Source organism: Canis aureus, chromosome 8, assembly GCF_053574225.1.
Source record: "Canis aureus isolate CA01 chromosome 8, VMU_Caureus_v.1.0, whole genome shotgun sequence".
Classification (NCBI taxonomy): domain Eukaryota; kingdom Metazoa; phylum Chordata; class Mammalia; order Carnivora; family Canidae; genus Canis; species Canis aureus.
Window position 1 is genome coordinate 48,816,869 of NC_135618.1, and position 22,383 is coordinate 48,839,251.

General features: G+C 40.5%; 1 protein-coding gene across 10 annotated transcripts in view; it reads left to right on the top strand.

Moving 5' to 3' along the window:
• Positions 1 to 22,383, top strand: part of MRTFB (myocardin related transcription factor B) — a 210,150-nt gene that overhangs the window by 106,439 nt on the left and 81,328 nt on the right. Inside the window, exon 1 of one of the 10 annotated variants that reach the window (XM_077906694.1) lies at positions 15,498 to 15,901. The exons of the other annotated variants lie outside the window; for them this stretch is intronic. Within the exon in view, the coding sequence (XP_077762820.1) occupies positions 15,781 to 15,901 (121 nt within the window). The 5' untranslated portion in view covers positions 15,498 to 15,780. Of the gene's footprint in view, positions 1 to 15,497; positions 15,902 to 22,383 lie in introns of those variants that run through there. 10 annotated transcript variants of the gene reach the window in all.

Here is a 22,383-nt window from a genome sequence, read left to right on the forward strand (position 1 = left end):
TTTATGATGTGGTATTATCCCATTTAGGAACAAGGACTTTTTCTTTTCTTTCTTTTCTTTTCTTTTCTTTTCTTTTCTTTTCTTTTCTTTTCTTCTTTTCTTTTCTTTTTTCTTTTCTTTTCTTTTCTTTTCTTTCTTTTCTTTCCTTTCTTTCTTTTCTTTTCTTTCTTTTCTTCCTTCCTTCCTTCCCTTCCTTCCTTCCTTACTTACTTATTGGGACGCCCGAGTGGCTCAGTAGTTGAACATTTGCCTTTGGCTCAGGGCGTCATCCTGGGGTCCCAGGATTGAGTCCCATATCAGGCTCTCTGAGTGGAGCCTGCTTCTCCTCCCTCTTCTTATGTCTCTACCTCTTTCTGTGTGTCTCTCATGAGTAAATAAATAAAATCTTTAAAAAACATAAAATAAACTTCTTTAAAAAAAAAGATTTTTGTTTATTTATTCATGGGAGACAGAGAGAGGCAGACACACAGGCAGAGGGAGAACCAGGCTCCTCACTGGGAGCCTGATGTGGGACTTGATCCTAGGACTCCAGATCAAAGGCAGATGCTCAACCACTGAGCCATTCAGGTGCCCCAAGGACTGTCTTTTCTATTTGTTCAAGCCAACTTTTGGGTTTTCCAGGAGTTTTATACATATCTTTAGTTTACTCTTGAGCATTTATTGTCTTCATTGTTCTTAATGATGGGGTTTCCTCTATATCTCTAACTGCTTATTGTTTGTGTATCTGAAGGCTAGTGACGGCTCTCTGTGTTTACATGTATTCTACTGGCAGTTTGCCAGGTTTCTTGAATCTGTAAATTTATGTATTTCATCAAATTTGGGGGATTTTCAGGCATTATCTTTGCAAGTACATTTTCTGCCTCATTCTCTCTGTGCCTCTTCGAACCAGTAACTTACCAGATAGACCTTATGATAATTATCCATGGCCATGGTGGCTCTGTTCTTTGTTTTTTAAATCATTTTTATCCCTGAGGCACATAGTTTATTTTCATTCATTTATTTTTACTGATATTTTTAAATGTTTTTCTGATCACTGCTTTGAACAAAAGCCATAGATTCTGGTGAGAACTTCCTTCATTGCAGTTGTGTTTTTCCTCTTCTCTATGAGTTAATAGATGCTATTAATAGCATTAATAGATAGTACTACTCAGTACTTAAGAGATGTTATTAATTTCCAGGCAAATAGGCCTTTTTAGCTTTTTTATTTTATTAATAATTTCTAGTACTATTACATTGAGATCAGAGTGTTGTATATTTTTTTATATTATGAAACTTGCTAAAGTTTTCTTTATCCCCTAATATGTGATTTTTAAAAAACAGTCCATGTCTAGTTGAGAAGGTCTAAAGTCCTCCTCTGTCACCAAGGTATAAAGTTTACTACATAGTAGTAAGATCTCTTTATTGATTATACTGTATATCCTTTCCTAAGTTTTGTCTACTTCATCTGTCTCACACTGAAAAAGGCAGATTAAAGTTTCCCTGTTCTTTGTGTGTTTCTGTTGGCGTCCCATTGCTCCTCCTGTACTTCTTATTTTGTAAAAATAGTTATGTTGTTTTTGTGCATATGCGTAGCTGTTACAGACTCATTGATTATGGCGCTTTGCATGAAGAGGTATCCTCTTTGTCACATGCAATGTTTCTAATTTGAATTCTGTGTTCTCTGTGTTCAGGATCACTACTCCTCCACCATCCAGGTCTGTAACATATACCAGTTCACCGAACTCACACATGCCTATTAGTTATAGCACACCAGGTTACGCTGCTGGCACGCATCTGATAAATCACTCAGTTATCACACATGGGATTCACTTTATTTATTTTAATGGATGAATGGGCTTGTTGGTGTAAATGGGTTGTTGTTGTTAAGGTTCTTTAGAGCAATTCTGTTGCTCAGTTGTTTTTTAGACACCACGTAAATAATCTGTTGCATTCAAGTTTTGTAAATAAAGACTGTTTCAAAATTACCATACTAACATAAAGGAGTTTCTCTGTTCCCATAAGTACTATCATTGGGGTTTTTTTTTTATCAGAATGTAATTGTTATACAATAAATTGCACATATTTTAAATATTCAACTTAAGGGATTTTGAATTCCCCACAATCAAGATAACATTTTCATCACTCTTAAGAATTTCTTCGGGGATCCCTGGGTGGCACAGCGGTTTAGCTCCTGCCTTTGGCCCAGGGCGCGATCCTGGAGACCCGGGATCGAATCCCACATCAGGCTCCCGGCGCATGGAGCCTGTTTCTCCCTCTGCCTGTGTCTCTGCCTCTCTCTCTCTCTCTCTCTCTCTCTCTCTCTCTCTGTGACTATCATAAATAAATAAAAATTAAAAAAAAAAAAAAGAATTTCTTCATGCCCCTTTGAAATCCATTCCTCTTGCCACTACAGTCTCCAGGCAACCACTGGTCTGCTTTCTGTTACTCTAGGTTAGTTTGCATTTTCTAGAATTTTTTTAGAAATAGAATCATAGATGCAAATGCTTGGTTTCATTTGGCTTCTTTCAGTCAGCATAATTATTTTGAGGTTTATGAGTATTGTGTGTTATTCTTTTTTATTGTTGAGTAGTACTTTATTGTATACCAAAAGTTATTCACTCAATCACCTATGTATGGATAGTTATTTGCAGTTTTGAGCTTTTAAAAATAAAGCTGCCAGGGTACCTGGGTGGCATAGTCACGTAATGGTCCAACTCTTGGTTTCAGCTCAGGGTGTGATCTCTAGACTGAGCATGGGATCTGCTTTGAATTCTTTCTCTCCTTTGCCACTCCTGCTTGTGTGCTCTCACGCTCTCTCTCTTCTCTTTCTCTCTCTCTCTCAAATTTATGAAACTTTAAAAAAATAAATAAATAAAAATAAAGCTGCCAGTAAAGTTCCTTCAAAAGCTAAGCATCCACCTACTATCCAACCAGACCTTTATACAAGAAAAAAAAAAAAAAAGGGAACACAGGTGCACCTGGGGGCTCGCTCAGTTGGGTAAGCATCTGCCTTCGACTTGGGTCATGAGATTGGGCTGCACAGTGGGGAGCCTGCTTTCCCTCTCCTTTTGCCTTCCCCCCACCCCTGCTCATGCTTGTTAAGTGGCTCTCCCATGCTCGCTTTCTCTCTCAAATAAATGCTTTAGAAAAAAAAAAGGAATACAAATATCTACTCAAAGATTTATATATAAATGTTCATAACAAGTTTATTCATAGTAGCTCAAAACTGAAAATTATCCATAGTCCATCAAGAGATGAATGGTTAAAATGTAATCTATTCATACACTTGGTTACTACTTAGTAATAGAACAGAACCAGCTGCTGATACAGCAACATGGATGAATATGAGTTTTAGTGAAAGAATTCAAAGACAAAAGATTGCATGTTGTAAGATTCCATTTACTAGAAATTCTAGGACAGGCAAACTAATCTCTAGTGATTGGAAATGGCTCAGTGATTACCTGGGGCTGGGTGTGGCAGAAGGATGTACTGCAAAGGGGCAGGAAGAGACTTTCAGAAATGTTGAAAATGCTCTGAATCAAATGTAACCATAACTCTACAGCCATGTACTCCATCACAACTCACCACAAATATACACTTTAAAGTATCTTAATTTAATTTAATGAATCCTTATACCTTAGTAATAGTGGTTTTTAAGTGTCAGACACAACCAAAGAAATAAAGCAGGTAGTTTTAGTCTATTTTAAGGAAGATGCTTATCATCCAACCTGGACTGCTCAATTAAGGAAAAGCTTGACCATGTGAACATGATTAAAATCCCAGAACAGATCTCATAGGAAATAAAAAGATGAATGAGATAAAGTTCCAGCTTTTGAAGACTGTAAAATTTTGAAGATATCAGAAATGTGCAAAGATTCAGACAAATGTTGAGAGAAAGTAGTAATGAAAAACATCCCATCTTTCTCAACTAGGTTCTGTGAGAAAATGAATTCCTACCAGTGTGACTAGAATGACTATTTTCTCAGTTATCCTGAAGATGACCCAGCTAGTGCCATTTTCAATACATAGAAAAGAGGTTGATACAGTGGATGCCTTTGGGCTTTCGGGCTTAATTCTCTCACAGAATCCATTGAGAAAAGCTAGTAGCCTGAGCCTTGCTGCCTAAATTAAAGATCTCCCTTTTGCTCCTTAAAAGCTGTGTAGCTGGAAGGTTACTTTGCCTCCTGGTGTCTCACTGTGAACTAGAGACAGTAGTGGATAGAGTTCTTGAGAAGAGTGAACTGAGTGAATTCTGTAAAGCACTCAACACCATGCATGAACTTGTGCTCAGTACGCAGTGACCTATCACCGTTAGTAACCAGAGTTGGCAATATTTCATTATCATTCCAGAAAGCTAAGTCCTCCAGTGATGGGTATCATGAGTGTTCAGAGTGAGCAGAGGAAAAAGACCTGACTGGGGATGTTGAGACACATCCTGGGAAACTTCTGAAAGTGATTGGTACTACAACTAGTTCCTGAAGATTGCCCAAGTACAGTTTCCATCAGAGAAAGAGAATTTCAGGCAGAAGAAAAAAATTTAATAAAGACAACGAAAACTCAGAGCACATTAGGGGATATTAAGTAATTTGATTTAGGTGAAGTGTAAGGACCAGGGTTAGTAATGCTGCTCGGGAAATCAGGGGACAGAACACTGAGGCCAAGCTAAGAATAGGTAGGTAGAGGAGAGGCCTGGATGAGTTTTGGTCGGTCCAATGACATTGATTTATTCATTCAAGCAGCATTAATTGAGCAGTCATACTGTCCTGGGCATTGAGGCTGCAAAGATGAGTAAGACAGCATTGGGTTGGTTTTTAGGTGTGTTGTCTGGAGCTGAATCAAGCTGACGTGTAGGTTAGCTCATCACTTGCCATTTGTTTTTGTTCTATTTTTTTAAGCTTTGTTTTTCTATTAATGTCAAGCAAAAACTATCTTATAGAATTATAGATGACTTAGTCCTGAGTATGGCACATAATCTTAAAACCAAGGATATCTTAGTTGCAGAAGGAAAACTCAGTGCCATTTTAAAAAGCAAGTGCATGATGATCTGGAGGTAGGGTTTGTGTTTATGTGTGCATCAGTGGGTGTTTGGAGTTAGTGGTTGGTACTAGTGTAAAGGATGAGATTAATAAGGGAGAACGTTTAGAAATAGTCAAAATCTCAGGAGGAGTACAAAGGGAAATGCAAATATCTTGGTAAGTACAAAAGATCCTAGTGGGGAAATATAATTTATTGACCACAGTTTTGTAAGTAGGTGGGAAGGAATTACAGTCCTAAACAAAGTGTCTGGATTCCACTTGGCAAAAAGAAAGATGACTTCACCAAAGACAGGAGGTAGAATGGGAGTGGAAGGTGGAAATAGAACGTATGTCTGAAGACCTCAGTATTAGCAAATCAAAGGGCCCATGCTACTTGCTGAGAAAGGTATGAGGGTAGTGATAGTGTGGTCTTGAGGAAAATGGAAATGATTTGAAACAGTGGCATAGTTAGTTCAAAGTAGGCTCAATAAGAGACAGAGGAAACATTTGGAGCATGTATGAAGGCATGGCATGATTTTATATTGGATCTGGATAGTCATCTTGCCTCTTTTATCTCCACCTTTGTCAGGACTCCCAAGATGGCCAAATAGGATACCCAGTCAGATTAGGTAGACAAAGGCAGATGTTCCTCAGGATAACATTGTAGAAGCCAAGAAGCAGGCTAAATGGGTCCCCTCACCCCGTTTGAGTTGTATGGTGAAGCAGCGTTTTACAAACATAAGAAAGGTCTGTACCTTTAAAAACAACTAGTAGAAGACTTAATTTTTATTACTCTCATCTTGATGAATTGCTCACAACCATAAATGAAGTATAAACTTGTGCTTAGGAGCACTTAACACAACTATGAAACAGAAGCACTTCTGCATATTTTTTTTAAAAATCTACAGTGCTCACGAAATTCCCGTCACTGTCAGTTTGCTGTGCGTGATGCATTTTTGCTCAAGTGTGACTGCTGCTTGGACCCCTGACGAGGTGCCCACTCTTGTAGTGTGGCTCTGAGCCTGGGCCACCTCCTCCCGTGTCAGCGCAGTTCCCCACTGCCTGCTGTCTATTCCCACTGCTGCCGGCTTGGTGCTCTTCAGTCCTCTCTAGGTCTGAATGTGTCATCACCACCGTGTCTGACTCTCTTTACTTTTCACTTTTACACGGCAACATGGGATTTTTTTGTCAAGGTTAACAAAATAAAATCACAGAATTTTTAAATTTCCTTAAAGAACTCATCCAAGAATACATCCTCGGATTCCTGAGATGATGTCCTAGTGTTTGTTCCCCTCAATCCTCAGACCCTATAGCTGATGGCTTGGCTGGCCGTGGTCAGTCACCTGGGGGCACTTTTTCTATTTCGTTATTACATTGAAGTGAAAAGCATCCGCAGGGTTCCCTGCATATATAAAAATTTCAAATGTAATCTAATAAATAAACCTAAAGTGGTAGGAAGACACCAGAAGATACTAAGTGCCAAACCAAAAACCTATGAACTTTATTCACACCCCAGGGTGGCCTGAGGGGGGTGGTAGGAAATGGAGAACAAGTGTGGCTTGTGTGCTGCTCTGCATTTATGTCTGTGTGCGTGTCTTGCCAGAGAAACCCTAACCTAGCAAACACACTGTGGAGGATAGCACATGAGGGAAATCATGCCAGAAAGGAGTCCTAACAGACTCCACCATTTGGGGGGTACCCATCATGCTTATGCTGGGTATTTTATATGCACTTTTTTTCCTAATTCTCATAATCATAGAAAACAGCTATTTGTCCTATCAGTGTTGTCATTGCATTTCTACAGACGAGGCAGCCATGGCACAGAGATGTTGCTGCTTTTCCAGGATCTCATGGCTCTCACAACTGAATCATGTTTACCTCTAAAGTCGTGCTCTTTCCCCAAAACCATCTTGTCTCTACACTTCATAAATCCATCTGGGATGTTAGCACCCTCTGAAATTAAATTACTGGTTTTTCTTAATTACATGCCTTTGAAAATCATATGTAAATTTAGTAAAAGAAAAAAAAATACAGATTTTTGCTTTTGGTGAAACGAATGTTGAAGTCAGAAGGCCAGGATTAAGAATATATGCTCATCGCCAGAATGACTTCAAAATACGTTATTTCATATCTCAACTGCAGTGTTTTGTTTTGTTTTGTTTTTTTAATAAAACAAATGTCAGTACATGTTTCCCATACCTCAGAGCTGCTGAGGATCAAAAGATCTTCAAGATTCACAAAAGATATGTTAAATTCACTTGTGATCTAAAAATCATTACCCCAGATGGCGAACATTTGTTATTATCTCATTGAGGGTTTCTTGCCTGCAGTTCACTCTTATTACCTTGCTGTTTCTTCCTCAGCAGAACAGGAGACGTTGGCTTTCCCTCTTGTAGATTAAGCATTCTCAACTGGAGCACAGACTGGTTCCTGGGAGAAATCACTCCTTTAGTGTTTCAGGCATATATATATTTATATATATACACACACACAGCGTGTAAACGGACATGTAGGTAGTGAATCTGTGGTGGTAAAATTTCATAGAAAGTGATGAAAAAATTCTATAAGAAAGGGTTGGGCAATAGGGACAATGATGCAAAAAAGGTGGAGAAATAATACATGGACAGTTTTCTTATCCCACCATCACACTGACCATAACTTAGCAATGTGTCTTCCCGTCTTTGCAAGAACATGACTCTCTCTGTTCAGTCTTCCCTTCTGTCTGTCCTGGTCCCTTCTCTTCTGTAACTTGTAGTTCAAGGAAGATGACCTTGAAAATATGTAATCTAAGGATGGCTCTTTGTTGTAAATCTTCATGTGTTCATGGGGAACCATAAAGCTTAGAAATGGAGAAAGGATTTTAAGGGCTCTTTTTTTTTTTTTTTAAGATTTTACTTATTTATTCATGAGAATAAATGAGTAAGACAGAGACATAGGCAGAGGGAGAAGCAGGCTCCCCACGAAGAGCCTGATGCAGGACTCGATCCTGGGACCCAGAGATCATGACCTGAGACAAAGGCAGACTCAACCACTGAGCCACCCAGGTGCCCCTGAAGGGCTCCTTTAGAGCTGATAAAGTATGTTATGTCTTCTCTTCATGATCTGTCCTGCAGCTGTGGGGGGGGAAACAGGTGGCACTGGGCCCTTGCATACAGTCTCAGCCCTGCTCCTCTGCCTCCCCAGCCAGCTGCCTGCCCTAACCCACAGGCAGTTCTCCTTGTTCCCTTGAAGTAGGGCTTCGTCAGCAGACCACAAATGGTCAGATCGTAATCCTTACTGAGGTTCAGCTCATGTCTTCAGAGAGAGTAGAGCACACGTAGCAGGGCTGGCCACACCCGTCATGTCTGTTCTATGGGGAAAGATGATCATAAGCACACATTACAAACCAAGTTACCAGGCTCTGTTGCAGCACTCAGTTATGCTACAGTACGTAATCGTTCAAATCACTGATAGTCCTTCAGAATCTTATTCTCTTAGAAATAACAGAAAAGTGTGTTCTTCCTCCTGAAATGGTTTCCATGGGGCTGATTTGTTCATCCTTTATATCTGAAGTACTATACATTTGATAGCCATTTTAAAAGTATTTAAAAAGTAATAAAAACAGAGGACTTTTAAGATATGTCTGATTTCAGAGATCACACTTCGTCCTTGTTTACAAAAAAAAGTCATTTTAATAATCAAGATTTATTAAATTGGGTTTAATAATTATTAAGTTATTGAAATTTTCTGTAACCATTTGCTAATTATTTAAAGATACAATTTTTGTCCCCTAGTACCTATATATATTTTTTATTTAAATTCAATTAACATACAGTGTATTATTAGTATTTATTATTAATTTCAGAGATAGAATTCAGTGACTGATCAGTCTTATGTAATACCCAGTGTTCATTCCATCACATGCACTCCTTAATGCCCATCATCCAGTTACCCCATCTCCCCACCTCCCTTACTTGCATTACTTTCCTAGAGTTAAGAGAAACAACTTAATGATTTGTCTCCCTCTCTGATTTCATCTTCTTTTGTTTTTCCCTCTCTTCCCCTGTGATCCTCTGTTTTGTTTCTTAAATTCTACATATGAATGAGATCATATAATAATTGTCTTTCTCTGACTTATTTCACTTAGTGTAGTACCCTCTAACTCCATCCACATCGTTGCAAATGGTAAGATTTCATTTTTTGTTGGGTGAGTAGTGTTTTATATATATATATATATATATACACACACACACACACACACCCCATATCGTATTTATCCATTCATCTGTCAGTGGACATCTGGGCTCTTTCCATAGTTTGATTATTGTGGACATTGCTGCCCTTCAGGTCACTGTGTTTGTAAAGATAACAATATTTTTTATAGTTTTAGAATTTTAAAAGGGGTAATTAAGGATCACATACATATTTTACTGAGGGCACGCAAGTGGCTCAGTGGTGGAGCGTCTGCCTTTGCCTCAGGTCGTGATCCCAGGGTCCTGGATCAAGTCCCTCATCAGGCTTTCATAGGGAGCCTGCTTCTGCCTCTGCCTATGTCTCTGCCTCTCTCTATGTGTCTCTCAGGAATAAATAAAATCTTTTAAAAAATAAGTATTTTACTAAAAATATGGTACCCTTGGGGAAACTTTAGGTGTGACCTGGACTGACATTTTTCTCCCTAAATGTATCCAGTCTGGTTGCCCGCTTCTGCATGGCTTCTGTGACAGTGGCTCAGGCCTTGTGGAGGCAACCCCAGTGGGCCTGTATCCCTTCCATGAAGGGCTACTGGAGGGCCTATTTCAAAGTACCAGGATGTGGGAGGTTGAAAAGAAAATGCATCTTCTCCCAGTCCAGTATCGAGAATGCTACAGGAGAACCACAGCTCAGTATTTAGCAATCTGTTTCCTTGCTGTTACTAATTATTGTATCCAATCCCCTTTGGAGGCTTTTACGCTGGTGAAACATTGCACAGTTGGTAATATTCTCAGGTCTGTGCTTACCGCAGTGCAGCGTCATCTCAACCATATCTTTTTTATCAGCAGCTTTGTGAGCATATATTGAGACTGCCAAGTTTTTGTGTAGGTCCCTTGAGCCGTGTTTGTTTCTGTTCCGATTCCCTGAAGCCCTTCCTGGATTATTCCTAGTCTCCAAGCCATACAGTTTTTCTCACGCTTATTAAATATCTATGCTTGGAGTAGTGGGAAAATTGACCTGATTTATGGAACTCTCTTTCATACAAAAACCACTCTTTTGAGTTTGTGTACACACAAACATTGTGGAAGCAGTTTTATCATAGCCAAAGTGACTTTAATCACCTATCATTGGAAGTTAAATGTCCCTCATGGCAGTAGAGCCAGATGACACTAAAGATGATGTAGCACATGTAATAAGGAACAAGGATGAATCTACTGAAAGCGGTTCACGTGGTTACTTTGGGCTTCTTTTACTCAGAATGCAAGTGTCGTTCCTCCCTTCATCCCTAATTCAATTCCAAAGACATTATGTGGGGCAAAGCAGCCGCCATATGGGAATGGGGGCAACAACCCAGGGGAAGCTCTTAGAGCCCATTTGGGGTGAGGAGATTTCTGCATAGAGTTTGTTACAGCAGTGATAGTAGTAGGATGAACCAGGTATCAACAGGTGGGGTGGCGGACCATGGGAGACAAGATTCTCGCTCTAGGAGAAGTGGGTTACAATCATATAAAAGAGACAAGTGGAGGAAGAACCTTTGGCATTGGATTGGAATTGGAAGCATCAGGGTGAACTTCTGGTTTTCAGCATATATATAAGTAAATATAGATGTACATACTTAAATATACATCTGTTAATATAGAGAGACATAAATATGTGTGTACTTGTATGTTCACACACATAAACTCACAGACATGTTCCCTAACTTTTACAGAGGAGGCCTGGGAACACCAACACCCTAATAGCAATGAGTACACCTGCTGTTCAGTCCTTGCTTCTCAGCGGAGCAGGAAAAGTAAAAGATGAGCCTGGAATACCTTGTACCAGAAAGTAATAAAGTATGCAGAGAGTAGATCGTGACATAAAAAGCTGAAGCCAGCTTGAATGGACTCCCTCTGGCCAAATCTGGAATAATGTGAGCAATGGTAAGAGCAGGTTATCACCCACTGAATAAAACAGGAATCCATTAAGTCCATGGTGATAGAAATAGGTACCATAAACCAGATAAAGGGGATTCTTATGGTCAGATGTGCCACTAATAAACATAGAAGAAAGAATGATGGAATTTTCAAAGTCACCATTGTGTGACTGTCACAGTAATAAATAATTCAGCCCCACAAAGTAATTCATTACAAAAAGAAAAACTAACTTTACAGTGAGGAAACTTGGCCAATACCATCTTAATCAGTTCATCAAAATAAATATTACCAATTATAAGATCAATTGGATCTGTGCACCACCCAGTAGGATGCAAAGAACACATCACCACTTCTGTGGTATTTCTGCCAAAAATGCTCGTGCCATAGCCTGAGTCTGATCATGCAGACACACCAGACAACTCAAATTGAGGGCAATGCTGTGAAATAACTGGTCTGTCATCTTCAAAATTTTAGAGACTGAGGAACTTTTCAGAAATGCATACTAAAGAGAGGTGAAATAACTCAGGGTCCTATGTGATCCTGGTGTGGATCCTTTTGCCTTAAAGTATGTTGTCAACCACAATAAGATACCACCTTACACCGGTGAGAATGGGGAAAATTAAGGCAGGAAACCACAAATGTTGGAGAGGATGCGGAGAAAAGGGAACCCTCTTACACTGTTGGTGGGAATGTGAACTGGTGCAGCCACTCTGGAAAACTGTGTGGAGGTTCCTCAAAGAGTTAAAAATAGACCTGCCCTACGACCCAGCAATTGCACTGTTGGGGATTTACCCCAAAGATACAGATGCAATGAAACGCCAGGATACCTGCACCCCGATGTTTATAGCAGCAATGTCCACAATAGCCAAACTGTGGAAGGAGCCTCGGTGTCCATCGAAAGATGAATGGATAAAGAAGATGTGGTTTATGTATACAATGGAATATTGCTCAGCCGTTAGAAACGACAAATACCCACCATTTACTTCAACGTGGATGGAACTGGAGGGTATTATGCTGAGTGAAGTAGGTCAATCGGAGAAGGACAAACATTGTATGTTCTCATTCATTTGGGGAATATAAATAATAGTGAAAGGGAAAATAAGGGAAGGGAGAAGAAATGTGTGGGAAATATCAGAAAGGGAGACAGAACATAAAGACTCCTAACTCTGGGAAACGAACTAGGGGTGGTGGAAGGGGAGGAGGGTGGGGGGTGAGGGTGAATGGGTGACGGGCACTGAGGGGGGCACTTGACGGGATGAGCACTGGGTGTTATTCTGTATGTTGGTAAATTGAACACCAATAAAAAATAAATTTATTAAAAAAATAAAGTATGTTGTTGGGACAATTAGTGGAACATGAGTGAAATCTATGGATTAGATGGTGATAAATCACTGTTAATTTCCTGATATTGATGGTTATATTGGGGTGTTATGGGGAAATGTCCTTGATTGTAGGAATAACACACCAGAGACTTAAGGCAAAGAGGTATCATGTCAGAGCCTTCTCGCAGATGGTTCAGGAAAAGTGAATTTGAAGTTATTTCATATTTTTAAAAATAGCAAAATAAATGTTCTTTCAGGCATATTCACCACTAAAGAAATTACTATTTTCTCTCAAAACTAGAGATTAGACTATAAACCCACAGCAAGACAATGTGTTTCCTTATTGAGATTTTTTTTTATATTTATCAGATATAAAAATAATAAGCTTACAGAGAATCATGAGTGCTTGTGTGGCTCAGCTGGTTAAGCATCTGCCTTCAGCTCAGATCATGATACCAGAGTCCTGGAATTGAGTCCTACATTGAGCTTCCTGCACCACAGGGAGCCTGCTTCTCCCTCTGCCTGCTACTCCCTCTGCTTGTGTACATGTGCACTCACTTGCTCTTTCTCCCTCTCTGTCTCTCTACAAAAAAGAAAAAAAAAAAAAAGGCTTATTCTGATCCTTAAAAGAGAACTGTTTTGTTTTTTAACATACACAACACACACACAGCCAGTAAAAAAAAAAGTTGAACTGGCTGGTATAGCTCTGTATCTATTCAGTTCTCTAAACTTGTGGCCTAAACACAGTTGAATATGGTTTAAAAGCAGTATGCTGAGAAAGAGAATATGAGGGTTTACTGTTTTTGTTGTCCTTTTTGCAAAGTAATTCTTAATTCTTAATTAGAATGTAGGCTTTGGAGCCAGGCCACCTGTTGGGAGTCCTGGCCACCATGTAGAAGATAGTTGGCCTCTGACAAATATAGTTGATTTTTCTAGGCCTCACTTTTCTCATCTGTAAATTGTGATAATGTTAAACTCCCAGGCCCAACAGCAGGACAGATGAGGTGACCTATGAAAAGCACTTAGACCGGGGTACCCTGCGAGCACTAAGTAAAGTTGGCTGCTGCTGCTCTCATTTCAGGAAAAGGAGAAATGCTTTCATGAAAGCATTTTAGGATGGTTATGCCAGCTTTCCTTCTCCCTCCCCAGGAGTACAATTACTAGGATGCCATAAAATTTGTGACCTCTGCTGTTAAAACCTGTCCCAAGATCAAACTAAAGCCTAGAGATGGAGCATATTCTAGAAGACAGCAAGTATTGCAGTGCAGTAGGAGAACGACTTGGGCTCCGGAGAACTAAGACTGGTTAAGCGCCAGACCTGCCATATAGAAGCGTGGTGACTTTGGTCCTGGTCTGTAAAATGGCTATAATGTGCCAATAATCATAGGTCAGAAGGGGCTCTTGGGGTGAAATGAGATAAACTTCACCAAACTGCTAAAGAGGTCACTGACCTAAAGAATGTTCTCAAAAAGCTATGGTTACTTTGCCTGCTCCTTTAAAGACACAGAAACAGTGTAGAACAGAAGCCTCAGGATCAGAAATAGTAGCAGAGCATTGGAGCGCATTTTCAAGACGTGTGATAAGCTCAGCATTGTTTGTTCCTGCGGGCGTGTGGACTCCCAGCCCTGGGCTTACATTGCTTCAGAAGGAATTTCAGTTGACAAGAGCCATGTCATGTGTTGTGTAATCCCATTCTCAGGAGACGCTGGAGAAGAGTAGATAACTATCTTTCTAGAACAGTCCGGGTTTAGTGCACACCAGCGCCGGAACCAGGGACAAAGGACAGAATCTTCATCCAGCCCCCATCTGTGTCTCAGTGGTGAAGGCAATACTTGGTTTCCTGGCTTTGAAAACGTGGCCTGTCTTTATCCCTTAGAAGGCATGTCAGATGCACATTCAAGATGTATGTGTATATTTTCTTTTGAAGAGAAAATGTGCTTCCTTCAGAGAACATTTCATCTAAAATTAGTGACTACTGGGCATTGATTGAGGACTTCTGTAGAATTTTGAGCATAATGAAAACAAGTTTTCCCATTGCGGCTTCCCTTCTTTAATTCATTCGCTCAATCATGCAACAAGTTTTTATTGAAAACTAATATTCCAGGCACTCTGCTGGATGTGGGCTCTTAAAAAGTGAACAAAATGTTATCCCTCATGGAAGAGGATTCCATCTGCTGCTCTTACAACCTCTAATGGGTTTTCTGGGAACCCTTTGCAATAGAGCATACTTTGAGCCATGTTTTTAAAAATCAGCTTCTTCTGGCTGTAGCTGCGGGTAGATATATATCTGATACATATGAAAACAGGCTTGTCTCCACATTTGCCTGGAGGTGCCGTACCTAGAGACGTCCTTCCAGCAGCATCCCTCGCACTCAGTGGACAGCAGTCTGTGACTTGCAGGAGAGGTGCCCGTCGCCGATAGCTCGTGTGAGATTAAACTTGGGCTGGCCGCTGGTTGAATCGGCTGTGAAATAGAAGCTCTCTTGCTCTGCCTGCTTTTCGTACGTGGGAGGAGATTTTTCCTTAGAACAATCATGGCGATGTTAACTGTCAGCCGACTAGCGGCACAAAGGAAAACTGCTGCTCAGGTCCAAATTGGTGAGGGCGGAAAGCTGCAACTGCAGTACGTTTCCCTATTACAAAGAGCCCTGGCTCTGCCAGGAAGAGCCGGACGCAGCGAAAGGCACGCCACGGAAGAACTTTGGTAGTTGGATGCCTCTGCTGTTGGCAGCTATGCTGGTAGCATGTTTATTCGGTGTGGTCCCTCTGCTGCGAGAAGACCCGCTTCCTTCTGATGCCCTACACTGCCGTTTGTTTAGCTGGAGAACTTAATGAGTAATGAATGTGCTCGTCTGGCTGATAGAAAGTATTTCCACAGCCTGCGGGTGTGTTTATAGAGAGCCGGAGAGAGACCACAGGCAGCAATTTGTCTTCTTAGGTATCAGCAAAGTCTTCTCTTTTAACAACTACAGGATTTATTTTTAACTGCTTGACTCAGTGTTTGTCAGATGATTCGGACCATCAAACTGCAGATGGAAGTACCCAGCGCGGGGGAAGCTGGAATGGCAAGGGGAAGGGGGCTGGCTGGGAAAAGGGGTGGGATTTCAGCATCGTGCCTCTGGGGCTCTGCCTCCCAATGTGGGAGAGAGTTTAGGGCTTCCAGCAGCAGGAGTGTATTTGCAGGTCAGGCTGGGAACTAAAGAGGAATGGCTGCCTTCAGCTGCTCAAAGACATAATTGCCCAGTGATTGGGGTATCGTGAGGAGGAACCCAGGACCCAGGGACCAGGGACCAGCGTGTGCGGAGCGCTGGTCTCTGCTGCTCGGCAAATTGCGCTTTGCTCCTGCTTGATGCTGCTTGTCTCCAGAAAGCTCTCACCATGATCGATAGCTCCAAGAAGCAGCAACAGGGCTTCCCAGAGATTTTAACTGCTGGGGATTTCGAACCATTAAAAGAAAAGGAATGCCTTGAGGGGAGCAACCAGAAAAGTCTCAAGGAAGGTCAGTCTGTCTGTGGAGGGGCAAAACTGCCAAATTCATGTTCCTGTTAACCAGGCTGAGCATGTGTGTCTGCTTACCGTGCCGTGTGTCTGCTCTCTGTTCACTCCTGTACTTCACATGTTCTAAGTTCTCTGAAATGAAACCTTAATGCTGTTCTGGGTGGCTCTTTCTCACGGTTCGTTAACTGCTGGAACTCTAGGGATTTTGCAATAATTAATACAGGAAGGGGACTTAGGAGGCCAGTCCTCATTTCAGTGAAATCTTTCCAGGTTCATTTGGTATATTTTCTCATACTTTCCAATTTTTTTTTGCTCGCACCCCCCACCCCTTTAGGAAAGGCTACTTCCTTTTTAATATCATTCAGAATACTGTTTTAGGTTTACAAACACCTAATTCCAGGAAAATTTTTTCCAATTGACACGTTTAGGGGTTTTATTGTTTAAAACCAGGAGGGTAGCTAGTGCTTTCTTAATTATATCTTTAAATGGTTGGTTTAATTGGTTGTAATGCACATCATTTTGTTTTGTTTTTTAAAACACATTGCATGGTTTTGTGGTCTTTTAACAAGGCAAAAAAGCAGCTTAAGTGTACTGTCAGTTACTGTCCGTGGCCACTGCGTGGTACCTCACTGACTGATTTGAGAAAATGGCCAAGGGTATGAGCTTTGCTGTCCCCTGTCCTGGCATATAGTGAAGTGTGGCCAGACCAGTGCAAGTCATGCTTTACTGTGGCAGCTGGAGAAGATCAAGGGCTGTGGTTTAAGAAATTCAGGATCTATAGAGATAGAGTTTTTCCTGAATCTGAGATAATGAAGGTTACCCCTCGCAATGCTTGTTTACTTTGAAATTTGATTTTCTAGGGTTCCTTGGTAGGAAAAGAAAACAAAAAACACAGTAACCTCTTTTCGTTTTATCTGCTTTCAGCTCCTGCCATCAGCTGCCCCTCACCTTTCCACTTGCCCTTGCTCATCTTATAGACACAGAGAGTAAATGTAGACTTACCTGCCTGAGGAGCAGGTTGAGTTTCTTCCAAAGATATTGCTCCTTTTTTGCTCAGACATTTAGAATATGAGAACGTGATGATAGAGATTGTTACAGATTTGGAAGATAAGAAGAAGAAACAATAGTTGGACTTTTTAGAGTTGAACTACTTTGGGGTATGGGTAGAAAAAACATGTAGATCAAAACAAATGACACACAATGAAGTATAAATAGCCGTTGCCAGGAACAAAACAATGGGGTCGCCTCTGCTTGCGCACAGCAAGCCTCACTGTAGATTCTTATAAAATCAATACCAGTGGAGTTTTTAGGACACATTCTGGAGATTCACTGAGGGAACTTAAAGTTTTTAAATCATTAACTTAAAAAAAATAGTTAAAAATTACCTATGGATCATTTAAGTCTAGTTCAGGTGTTAAGCTCCTGTTCATACCTTACATTTGAAACAATGTCTGTGCTACTTGAACACTGAGAAAGTGGAGAGAAATAGAGCTGTCACAACCGCAGAGTAGGATAAGGAGCCAGAAGCAAGGATTAAAAACATAAAAGGAGGGTAGAAGCAATACCAAGAAGCACAGCAGAGCAGAGTTGACATGATTACATAACATATGGCTTGTTTCCCTAACCATTGAGATCGTGCCTACCATTTATACTTGTGTGATAATATATGGTCAGAAGAGCAAGAGGTTGGCTCTTAGGGGAGATGTACTTGGGACCGGGTCCCAGGCACACCATTCTGGAGCTGTGACCCTAGACAAGTTCACTGTCCTGAGCCTTTAATCTCATTTGTACAGTAGGAGAGGCAACACGTACTTCATCCTGTTCTTATGAGATGCCCGATTTGATGCCACTTTGTCATCCCTCTTCTTTTTTGCCTTTTTTTCGACCCTTTTCAGCAAAAGTAGCCTTTGCTTACCTTTTCCTTCTATTTTTTTTCATTTTTAAAATTTCCTATATATTTATAGCATAGAGAAATATATGTTACTGTCATATAAATTCGAGAGAACATTCATGTTTTAAAACCCTCCACAGAAATGGTTGTATAAAATTGATCTATCTCACCACAGTTGTACTGACGAGGGTTTTGCTTTATATACCTCCACAGATTATATTTCTACCCATTTTCTGCTAGAGATAAGGCCAAGGGAAAAACAAAAAACCCCATAGATCTCGAGGATGATCTGTTACCTCCACATTAGTGACGCTGAAAGAGAAATTAGACCTGGGTTTCATTAGAACAGACAAAATAGGAGAAATGTTACAGAAAACACTTTTATTTGAAGTGGCATAAAAATAGTGTGGTTCCTGTGCAAGGTGGGACCCCTGGAATTGAGTGTGTCACAGTCACTGCCTGAAGATGTGTACCAGTGGTCAGCTTAGCAGACTCATAGAGCACAACATTGGGGCTGGGATAGTCCTCTGCTGAGCTTTATGTGCTTTTAGGCCTTGGACTATACATTAGTTATATTGACCCATGAAAGTTGATTGATATGGCAGCAGTTATTGAAACACCAAAACACCCTAGAGTCTAATTAGATCCTATACTCTTTTGTCAAAAGAGACAAATACACAAGTGACTATTAGTGTCCGATGGGTGATGCCTCATGTGTTAAAGGATGCTAAAAATATTCATTGTATTTCACATCAGTAGTGTTCAGTCCTCCACTCACTCCTTTTTGGCAATTTTGGTTTTTGTTTTTGAAAGAACAAGGATCCCTGGGTGGCTCAGCGGTTTAAGTGCCTGCCTTCAGCCCAGGGCATGATGCTGGAGTCCTGGGATGGAGTCCCACATCGGGCTCCCTGCATGGAGCCTGCTTCTCCCTCTGCCTGTGTCTCCGCCTCTCTCTCTGTGTCTCTCATGAATAAATAAAATCTTAAAAAGAAAAAAGGAAAGAAAGAACACCCCTGGGATTTTTTTTAAACATCAAGATTTTAAGTTTCCAGGTAGTGAAGAAAGGCTAAATTTTCGTCCATTTAGTTCTAACCACATGGACACAGCCTGGTCTCCCTGGTGTTTCTGACATGTGTCTACTGTTAGGGGTTGGAAGTTCAGTCTGCTTCTCAAGTAGGTGCTCTGTTTCTTACTTATATTAGGATATGTCAGAATTCCTGTTGCTGTTGACAGCCAGAATTATTATTAGGGGGAAAAGCAGACTTTATTTCCAAATAATCATAGGCTTCAGGAGTCTCTGTGGCACCTTAACAAGAAAATTTAGTAATACCAATTAAAAATTTAAGAAAAAAATGTTGGAAATGGCCTCTGAGTAGTTGTCATTCCATACTTCACAGTTTTGTTAATGCTTATGTAAACTTTATGATAAATATCAATCCATGTGTGTAGTGGGAGAATTTAATTATTAGCTGCTTTAGGTGAGGCTAGCAATAAATATCATGCATTCTCCTGATCAAATTCAAGACAGAGAATTCTCCTTAGACTAGTTTACTTTGTCAAAGCAGCAGTGGGGAATCTCAACTTTTGACTTGTCCATGAAAGCATTTGAACATTTTCTAATTGTGTGCAACATGGATGAAATCTAAAATTAATTTCTGGTTCTAGAACTAAAGATGGATATTACAGTCACCAACTTGACAACTGAAGAATTAACAATTACAAATTATGAGGGAAAATCAAATAAATTGAGGTGATTTAATTTAGATAAGTGGTTTAATCTGAGTCATTATTAAGATAATGAATCATAATACCAATGCTACCAGCTAGTTCTAATTGAAGAGGAAAATGGATGCTCTAATGATGAAAAGAAAACTGGGGTATGTATTACTTTACTTTGATTAAAACTAACTTCTCTAACAACCCCAAAACTCAGTGTTTTAACCAAAGTACATTTCTTGCTCAACACACAGTCCAGACTGCTACCCTAGTCACCTGTCCTCTAAGAAGTGGCTTGGGGAGTCTGGGCTTCTCATTGTGTTGCTCAACCCATGGGTGGCGGGGGAAGAGTTACAGACATGTGGGGGCCACATTCCCACTTCTGTTCCTGGCGGATAAATAACAGTTATTATTAAAGTTTGTGAAAAGTAGGTGAAAGTTTGTGGTGTGCTGGGACATGGCTGTAGTAGATCTTTTTAAGAAAAGGTGTACATTTGTCTGAAATCTTCTGAGCAAACTAACCTGGGGAAAAGAGATGAAATAAATATCTTTACCAAAGCACTCAGACTTTTTAATTTTTTTTAAGATTTTATTTATTTATTCATGAGAGACCGAGAGAGAGAGAGAGAGAGAGAGAGGCAGAGACACAGGCAGAGGGAGAAGCAGGCTCCATGCAGAGAGCCCAACGTGGGACTCTCCTGGGTCTCCAGGATCACGCCCTGGGCTGAAGGTGGCGCTAAACCGCTGAGCCACCCCGGGCTGCCCGCACTCAGACTTTATTAAATGTTGAGAATTATCTCGTATGTACTCAACCTGCACTGTCCATTAGCCACATATGGCTATTTAAATGTAAATTTAAAATAAATAAAATTTTTAAAATTCAGCTCCTCCATCACATTAGGCACACGTGGTTAGTGCCTGGCGTATGCAACGGTACAGATTATAAAATGCTTCCATCAGTGTGGAAAGTTCTGTGAACGACAGTGTTGCTCTGCTTTTCTTCCTCCATGCCTCTGCCCACCACATTCCTTTCATCCCAGCTTTGCAGGTCCAAAGTCGCCAAAAACCCAAACCCAATGCCATTTCCTAAAGAAAGTCGCTTGATCCTATTAGCTAAAAATAATTTCCCCTCTCCTGTATGTTCCCTATAACTTGATCTGCATTTCTTCGTGGCATTTGACCTTTTTCTGTAGTGATACATAGATCTTTATTGTCTTCGCTAATAGACTGATGATTTGGGGGGGGGGGATAGAATCCTTGTTTGGATTATTTTTGTACCTCACCCCCAGTGTCCTGCATCTCAGAGACACATTATTATGCAACAAGTATTTAAAGAGTATTACACCCCCCCCCCCCCCGGCCTTCTTAAACAGAATATAATTTGAACTCTTCCCTTCAGATATAATTTGTAATTCATTTATAAACTAATAACCCCACATGTAATGCATTAGTGCCTTAAAGCACTGTGTCAGGGTGTGTGAAATCATTTATCAGTGCACAGAATGATCTTTAGATCATTACTAGATTATTAGCATTGTTCTTTATGGTTTGATTTTTGCCAAAATCAGCCACTCTCCCTTTTCTGATTTGCTGCTTCTAATTCGTATTTGTAAGGTAAGCAACAAAGTAACACAATGTAATAGATCTTGATTCTATTGTTGACCCAACTAAAATACATTTATTGAGCCATGGTTGAGAAACAGACAAATAAGCGTTGAAATAAAGAATGCTACAAAGCCTTCTCTGAGTAAAGCACATGAATTTTGTAACATCTATTTTGATTTCTCTTAGAAATTCTTTGTTTTCTGTCAGTGTTCTACAAAAGTGCAAGTGTTGTTACAGTATCACTAAAATAACATTTTTAAAAAATAAATTTGAAGAGTATAATATACTCTTTATAATAAATTAAACTAACATGCTGGTATGAAGGAAAAGGTAAAAGATCCCTCTTCCCAGACAGTGTTTTTAAAAAACAATGGGTGCATGCTGTTTTTGAGGTAAAGTTATATAACTTTTTGTTAGAAATGATTTGATTTTGCAGAATTTGTTTGTACTCAGCATCGTGACAGCATACAAGGAGCTTGCAGCCTAAAAAGTGAGAAACTAAATGATAATATAGAGTGAAAATGTGCACGCACGTAAAAGAGAGAACAGAAGAAACCCATGTGTGTGTGCTCTCGTCCACACGAGGGAAGAAGACACCTGTTCGGGCCAGCCCTCTCTCCAGACCTGTGCAGCCCCCAACATCCCTGACGACTCCATTGGGCCTCTTCTTCCCATGAAACATGCTCCTCTAGTTTCCTGTCACATTTAAGGGAATTTCTGTCCACCTATTGGCTCATGCTGGGAATTTGATCAGTGACACTGTCCCTGACCTCCTCCTCATAACCTGTCACCAGGTCCTGTCACAGATACATCAGTTCTACCTCAAATATATTTCTCTCACCCATAGCACTGTTTCACCACAACCACCACCCTTGCCTAGGCCCCCTTCCTCAAATGCAGTCTCAAGTGGACACAGGGCTGCCTCCTAATCTCACCCCACCCACTTAGACCCCTCCATGGACTGAGGCCCTGCCCCTGTGTCCAGAAATAGGATGTTCTTCTGTTTCCTTCTATCACTGTCTCTCCCAGAATGCCTGTCCCTCCCCAATCCACCCTACTCCATTGGCTTGAAGGACCACAACTCATCCCTTCATTTGCACCATCATGTACAGTCGCTATGATACTGGGGCAGCCCACTTCTCAGTTCTCTTGTTTTGGTGGGCAGATAGCTATGCATACATATGTGTATGTAGGTAACTAGGTAGGTGAATGCATGGGAGTCCCATTCCTGAATCTGCACAGTGGCAGAAAAAACAAGCTATTGAGCCAGG